Here is an 8561-nt window from a genome sequence, read left to right as displayed (position 1 = left end):
ATACAACTTACCTTTAAATAGTTTCAAAAAGATTAGCATGTGTGGATGATTTTCATCTTCAACATCAGCAACTTTTTAAGAAATGCTCATTCATCAGCATTTAGTGTTTAATTTTGAACTTTTGCCACTGATCTAGCATTGCCGTACCATCACATGCCTAGCCACCATCTCTTACTTGAACAGATGGTCCGGTAGCATACAAAGGAAAAACTCAGTGTACTTTTGGAAAAAAGTTTATTGTGAAATGACTGTGTGAAAATTGGGATGGGGGAATATTGGCAGCCTGGCCACAGTAACGTCATGTGCCTTTAACACACAGCTAAGAGGTGCTGTCGAAACCCTGGACGGGCGGAGAAAAAGGAAAGCAACCCTCACTTCATGAGTGGCCTTTTCCTTCTTCCCCGGTCTCCATCCCACTGTGGACAGACGCCACCGGTCGGAACAAGAAGGCGAGGTGGGTTGACTGCATGAGGACGATGTGACTTCCAAAACGATGGGTGAGTGAGGGGAAAAAAAAAAGAACAGAATGGTTTAGAAGTGACATCCCATAGTCCTTTTTAGTGATTGGTCTTCAAAACAAAATGGATGTCCTGACACCGTGGGGTCTGCAGATGTAATTCAGCCTTCTTCACCACTCCCTAGACGGATGACTTCTTACACGGACATGATGTTCTTGACGAAAGCTGTAAGAGGAGGAGCAGATGTGCATAAGGAAATATCATCTCTACTGGCTCGCCATACAAGGCCAGAGGTGGCCTCTAAAAATAGCCATCGTAACGAGTCTGTGACAGGTGAGCTTATTATATCATGTCAATTAGTGCCAGAGATACTGTCAGTACTGTAGCCATTATGCAATGTGCTTTAAAACAAGTTATGATGGGTTTAATCTGCGGGACTTTAACCTGACACGTACCCTCATAGTGGACCATGCCGTTCTCATCCTCCTGTCCCTGCATGAGAGCGTCAATCTCTGGCTCGCTCATCTTCTCACCTGTGGATGCCGTGAAAATTGTAGTTAGGACAAATCTGACATAAAAATGTGCTATGAACATCGCAATGCCAGATGACTTTAGATTTATAAAGATATTTGGTTCTTAATCATATTTATATTATTCATAAGGATAATCAGTCATTTATTCATTTTGAATTAATAATATAAATGCAGATATCTATAAATAATACATATAAAAAAAGACACTTGAAAATAAAGTTGAGAACTTGAAAATGGAAGCCGTAAGTAATTTTTGAGGTCAGTGAGGTCTGTTTTTTTAACAGTGACAATATAAAAAAGGCTGAAGACTGGAAGATTGGCTGCTGAAAAATATGCAGTGGAATAACATAATGATAATGATGTCTTAAAATATATTAAAATAGAAATCAGTCTTTTTAATTTAGAATAATATCAGATCTTTTCCTTTCATTTTGGATCAAATATACAACAGTCAGAACTGGAAATGCTTGACCAATAAAAAATGAAAACTACTACAACTTCAAGCTTCTGAATAGTAGCACATATTTTAAAAATATATGTGTGTGTTTAACATGTACATGCGGTTATTAAACAGAATTAAACTGTAGACAGTTTTACTTTTTACTTCATTAGAAAACAATTTTTAATATCTTTTTATTATATCACAATTAGGGATGGGGCGATAAATGTTTTCAAGGTTTACAGTGGTTTGAAAAGTCAAGGTTTTAAAACTGTTATACCATTCCTACGATATATGTAAGCTTTTTTATTATTTACTTAGTTTTTTTTTACAACAATTTTATTTAGTTTTTTAGGGCAACAATATCTCCAGCTAAAAACAGGACCATCGACATCAAAAGCTACCGTTCAAAAAATATTTTAAATGTTTCTTAAAATACAATATATTGTGTTCAATGGCGAAAATGTTGTTCTTTTTTTACCCAGACATTTAAAGACAACATATTTTAAAGCAGTAATTACAATACCATGACAACGCGAAACTGTTTTACTTTTATCCAAGGTCATCATACCGTCAGAATCTTATACCACAATCACAATCCATTACTTTCTATGCAAGGAGAGGAACAAATCAACAAAATTACAGTATTATTAATTCCTATTAATTTTCATTATAATCTACATATTTAGTGAGATATTACGTCAAATGGAAATTAAAGCTACATATATATCGTATTGGAGCGACGGTTGGCATTTCTATGTAGAGTTTGCATGTTCTCTCGTGTTGGCGTGGGTTTCCTCCGGGTGCTCCGGTTTCCCCGACAGTCCCAAGACATGCACTATAGGTAGGCCCACATGAAATCTGCGCGCACAGATTTTCAGCCAATCGTTAAGTCTATTTATTTAGTTGTGTATGAATGTGTGTAAATTCATATATATCCAGTTTTTTAATTATTTCAGAAATATTATTGACTAATATGAAATATAATATGATTTACTAACAATATAGTTTGTAAAATAATAATTTCTGTCTTTTAGTAGATAAATGGTAGATATATTATATGAGAGACTTGCTTTGTTTACCAAATAAATGGATCTAATAGGATTTGCATTGTAAATATAAAAGTTAAAAATGTATCATTTATTTTTTTTATTTAACATAATAAGTTTTTAGTTATGATACACCCAAAATAATTCGACATAAATCCGCAGATTTTTTATATTCTGAGCAGAAATAGCAAAAAATGTCCACAGATTCTGTCTGGCCCTAGCTATAGGTGAATTGGCAAAGCTAAATTGTCCAGAGTGCATGTGTGTATGTCCTGGTCCTCCAGGTTGGCAGTTGAGCGTTGTACTAACATAACCTCGTAAAAACCAGATGTTAAGCAACACCAATATGGTGCGGCTAAATATCAACATTAATACAAAAAATCCTGGGAGTAAGTAAGTATATAGCGCATTGAGCCAGTTTTATCAGGTTATTATGGAACAACAAACCACTAGATCAGGGGTCACCAATCTCGGTCCTGGAGGGCCGGTGTCCCTGCTGGGTTTAGATCCAACTTGCCTCAACACACCTGCCTGGATGTTTCAAGTATACCTAGTAAGATCTTGATTAGCTTGTTCAGGTGTGTTTGATTAGGGTTGGAGCTAAAATCTGCAGGACACCGGCCCTCTAGGAACAAGTTTGGTGACCACTGCACTAGATGGTGGGAATGACCAATCAGATCCAATAGATATACAAGTCATTTTCTTTTACACCCATGATATATAAACTAAACTGTAATTTGAGCTTTTCCAGGGTTTCTACAGGGTTATTCAAGTCAAGTTTGAGACTTTTAAAAACCACTATGAATGAAATTTCAGACTTACACAAGGCTAAATGCTAAGGATTCTTTCTTATGGCCCAATTAAAATATAAAAAAAACCCATTAAAAACAAATGTTATTGTAAGAAAGATAATGAAACCATATTGGTAAATCGAGTTAATAAATAAACTTTATTAAATGTTTTGAGAAGGAAGGTTAGTGATTCGATAGGTGTTAGCCTGATTGGGTAGCTTTACAAGGACATAAGAAAATGAAGACTTGTTAAATATATCACAATATCTCAGTGAATTTAAGACCTTTTAAAGCTTAAAATTTAAGACATTTTAAGACTTTTTAAGACACCGCGGACACTCTGATTACTCACCCAGTGTTGACAGCACAATGCGCAGCTCAGCGCCCATCACTGTGCCGTTGCCCTCTTTGTCGAAGACGCGCAGACCCTCAACGTAGTCATCATAGGTACCTTTCTGGTTGGCGTCAACAGTCTTGAGCATTGGCAGGAAAGCCTCAAAGTCAATTCTTTTGTTGGCCATGTCTGTGCACAAGCAGCAGTCAAATAAGTGTCAGCTAAAAGAGCTTATAAATGATGTTCATTGGTTTTTAATATGAAGCAATGGTCTTACCGTCAGCAGATGGGTCACCCAGGATTTTCTTCACATCCTTGTTGGTGGGGTTCTGACCCAGGGCACGCATGATATCGGCAACCTGGTTGTAGGCAACCTTGCTGTCACCAACTCTGTCAAAGAGACCAAAGGCCTCTTTGAAGTCTGAAAAAAGCATGGATGAGACTTTAGTAGGGTGGATCGGTACAAAACAGGAGTAATCATGCACAAAGCAGCAGGTGTTGGTATTTACAATATACAGTGCTCAGCATATATGAGTACACCCCTCACAAATCTCTCATTTAAATTCATATTTTCTATAGGATGCTTTATATTTGTGCATATACATTAGTTTAGTCAGTACTGAAGCCAAATCTGGAGCTAATCTAACAAAATAACTTACAACAATGGTTCAAAAATTAGTAGCCAAAATGTATATGCTTTAGAAAAATATTAAATAACATTTTCAAAACTAGTAAAATTTAAGAGAAACAAAAATATATACAATTATGTTCAAATGTTGTAGTTTGTCTTTTTTTTTTTTTTTGCAATATTTTGCTTGAATTGAATTGTATTATTTTTCCATCTCTAAATATGTTTGGTGACTAAAATGTTATTTTAAAAAATATATATTTTTAATAAATCTGTTTTGTTCAACTGCACCAAAATATATGACCTATATTCACAAGAAATGGATACAAATATACATTTTCAAAATAGGGTGTACCATATGCTGAGCACTGTATCTCATAAAATGGCTTCAGACCAAAAATGTTTGCTATCAAGGGCCCTAAAGGACGTGTTAATAAAGTAATTAGCATAATATAAAAAATAAGAACTATATATTTTATTATTAATATATTATTTATTAATATATAAATATATTATATTTACTATAATATAAACAAATAAAAAAGTTATTGAATATTTAACATTATTATACAAATCATGCTTAATATAAAAAATTGCTAAATAAAAAACAATAATAATAATGAAAGAAATAAATCATCCAAAAATACGAAAATCCAAAATATCCCAAATAAAAAATACAAATTAGATTAAAATTATTCAATAATGATTTAAATAAGTAAACTGTAATAAGCAGAAAAAAAAATGTGTAATGATATAACTTAGAAACCAAATATTTTCTAAATAATACTTCAGACATTTATAATATAAAAACATACCTATATACATGGCTAAATATGTTTTTTTAAATATATATTTATATATTCTTTTCACAAAGTAAATTGGGTTTATTTGCAAGAAACTGTATAGTTGTCTTTTGCCCTTTAGATTTTATGATGGGTGATCATTGCATGGTTCTGGTGATCATATTTGGTAGCTGCATTTGTATTATTGTACAATCCAAATTTATTATTATTATTATTAATAAATTAAATATATATTTTTACAATAGTCCAAGGACAACATCTCTATAAAACAAACAAGCTCAATAAAGCATGTCCTGACTGTTAGTGCCTTCCCCTTTCCATCCTTTGCCAATTGTACAGTAGAGCAGCCCAGGAGGAAGGAGGCAAAATTAAAAACAGCTTAGCAACCGCATTTCCTTGGCCTGTGAGCGACACCAAGTTGAAAGTGATCTGCTGAAAGATAAATAGCATCCTACGACTTCTGTCTTCAGCAGCTGTGCCTCGCCGTTGCTCAAAGGTTGCTCTTAATGCGTGCCGTGACAGGCGATACCCTCAGAGAAAGTAGCCCTCGCCATACATGGTTACGCACTCTTCGATCGACCCAAGTCAAATTCAAGAATGCTGACAGCAACGTAACCTACACCCACAAACGACTGCATACTTTCTGCACCTAAAGGAGCAACACCATGCTGTGAACTGCTCCAAGGGTCTGCAACCCATCAATTCTTTCTATAGAGAAGTAAATGTGGGCTTTGGATTAGACATACAGTAGTCAACATTTGAAGTGGGTCATCACTTTCCATTAAAATTGCCTTAAAACCATTAAACAAACTCAAAATTTTTTAATCCACTTCAAATGCTGACTACTATATTTTGCTATTTGAAACAATTCCCTCTTTTTTTAGACTTAACTAATGGATTGTACTCCATTTATAAGTACTCCACTTATCCTGTGTTTTGCTTAAATTAATCAGGTTTTGCTGTGGTACAAATCAAATCAGAGCATAGATTTCCTCCAGTGTTATTAAAATTTTAATAAATTTTACTAGAATAGTTAGCACTGTGCTCTAAATCTTTTTCAAATTATGAGTATAATTTGTTATATAAATAAATAATTTGTATATAAAAACGATCTCCAAAATAATAGTAAGGTTTTAATTGCTTTTAAAGATTACTGATAGATTATATTATCTAACACATTTATTTTTTTAATATTGATTTTTTACCAACCTGTTTTTCAGATGTTTATATTTATGTATTCATATCTTTGAGAGCTTCCTAAATTATTATTTTGGTGTTATACATTTTCAACAAATCTATTACATTTGTAACAGAAGTTTCAGTGAATTATAGTCAGTACCGAATAGTAACTGTTAACATGTAATCCGAAGTATGTAATGAGAGTCCAAAAAATGACTTGCTTGTAAAATTGATTTTAAAATAGTCAGAAAACGGTTACTTTTTTATCAATTACATGAGAAATGCCACATCTTTATTATATCCAGCGATGTTTACTAGCTATAAATAAAAACATTAAAAACTTTACAACATATTTTTACATTTACTGTATTATCTTTGTTCCTGTAATTCAAAATTTAATCTGCCATTCATTAATTAGGTAAAAAGTAATCTAAAAAGTAATCTAATACTCAGATTAGATTACCTAAAATGTGTAGTTTGACAGATTCCATTAGTTGTGTGATGTGGACTATACTTTTATATATATTTTACTGCATTATGTTTTTCATGTAATTCAAAATCAATTCCATCTATAAGGGAAAAGTAATCTAAAAGTAATCTAACTGTCCGATTATATATATTGAAAATGTATAGTTTGACAGATTACAATACTAACCCCAAATTTTATTTAGTCACTTGGACTACAATTTTAAATGCATTTATTGTATTATGTTTGTTTGAGTATTCAAAATTAAATAAGTCTTAAATGAATTGGGTAAAAAGTAATTTAAAAACAATCTAGTAGTCCGATTACATGACTAAAAACGTGTAGTTTGACAGATTACATTACTAACCCCAAATTTCATTTAGTTACTTGGACTACTATTTTAAATAGATTTACGTTTGATTTATGTTTGTTCACGTAATTCAAAATAAAACTAGTCATAAACGAAGGCTAAAATTAATCTAAAAGTAATCTAACTGTACAATTATATTACTGAAAACTATAATTTGACAGATTAATACTAACCCTTAATTTCATTTCGTCACTTGGACTACAATTTAAAATACATTTACTGTATTATGTTTGTTTGCGTTAATAAAAATCCAACCTGTCATAAACTAATTAGGTAAAAAGTAATCTAGTTGTCCAATTACATGACCATGAACGTGTAGTTTGACAGATTACATTACTAACCCCAAATTTCATTTAGTCACTTAGACTACAATTTTAAATAGATTAACGTATGATTTATGTTTGTTCACGTAAATCAAAATAAAATCAGTTATAAATTAATTGGTAAAAAGTAGATCTAGTAGTCCGATTACGTGTCAGAATATATGCAGTTTGACAGATTACATTACGCATAAATCAAAATCAAATCTGTCAAAAGTAATCTAAAAGTAAAGTATCTGGTAAAAACTAATCTAAAAGTAAGCTAGTAGTCCCATTACATGACTGTAGTTGGACAGATTACTTTACTGACTACAACTAACTGTTTGTAACTCATTTGGACTACAATTACTCAGTAATTACCCAGCAGTGATTATGATTATGAATATAAAAGCATTTTTTTTTCTGTCATAATAAAGTCCAACATGCGAAAACTCACCCTCAATCTGGTCAGCAGTGAATTCTCCAGCCTGCCAGAAAGACAACAGTAAATCAGTCCCACTTAAACACACTCGTCTGACATTATTTAACATTTGGAAAACCCAAGCTCTCTTAGGACATCAGCAAAACTGTGCACACATAGATCCACCAGGGATGATATTTATATATATTTTTTTTAATCTGAGCTCTTATATTAATCCAAAGTGAATATGCAAACTGATGAAGGCGTCCTACTTCATTTCAGCGGGCTTAGTGCCAGTTTTTCTTTTTTTTTTTTTTTTTTCTGAGCCAGATGAACATGAAAAAGGTACGAAAGGATAGCAAAAGCGTAATCCAAGTACACACCATGATGTAGTTTTGGGGCGCAGGAGCGGAGGGGCAGAAGTCAAGAAGCCGGAGTCCCAGGAGAGTGGTCCTGAAACATGGAGCAGCCCCTTCTTATTTATGCTATGCTAATGATGTCACAGGGGCGGAGCCTGTGATGCGCAAAGCTTCTTTAACTTTCTTAGGTCAAGCTGGAAGGAAGGCTGCCGCTCTCTCCAGTGTATGTGGTATTTTTAGATTTTGTGCTCCAGGGCTGCTTTTAAGACTTCTTGGCTGCGGTCAGCATATTAGTTTTTTGCGTTGTCTTTGTTTTCAGGGTTTCTGTGTATTTATTTCATCCTTAGCCATGATTGTATGTAAATTATGAAGTCACCTGTTATGGGCTCTGTGTGTGTATTGAAGGAAGCAGCGGCTCAAGGAAGGCTTTTG

At 33.3% G+C, this 8561-nt stretch overlaps 1 protein-coding gene across 1 annotated transcript; it reads right to left on the bottom strand.

Annotated features, from left to right (window-relative positions):
• Nucleotides 1-215: 215 nt before the first annotated feature.
• On the bottom strand, nt 216-8227 carry mylz3 (myosin, light polypeptide 3, skeletal muscle). Its single transcript, NM_131619.3, is given in 6 exon segments — nt 216-683; nt 914-991; nt 3623-3793; nt 3882-4025; nt 7807-7837; nt 8154-8227. Coding segments are annotated over 6 exon segments (456 nt in total). The 5' UTR covers nt 8157-8227; the 3' UTR covers nt 216-654.
• Nucleotides 8228-8561: the final 334 nt, after the last annotated feature.

This window comes from Danio rerio, chromosome 1, assembly GCF_049306965.1.
Source record: "Danio rerio strain Tuebingen ecotype United States chromosome 1, GRCz12tu, whole genome shotgun sequence".
NCBI classification, from domain to species: Eukaryota; Metazoa; Chordata; class Actinopteri; order Cypriniformes; family Danionidae; genus Danio; species Danio rerio.
This window is presented reverse-complemented; position numbering and strand designations above follow the sequence as displayed.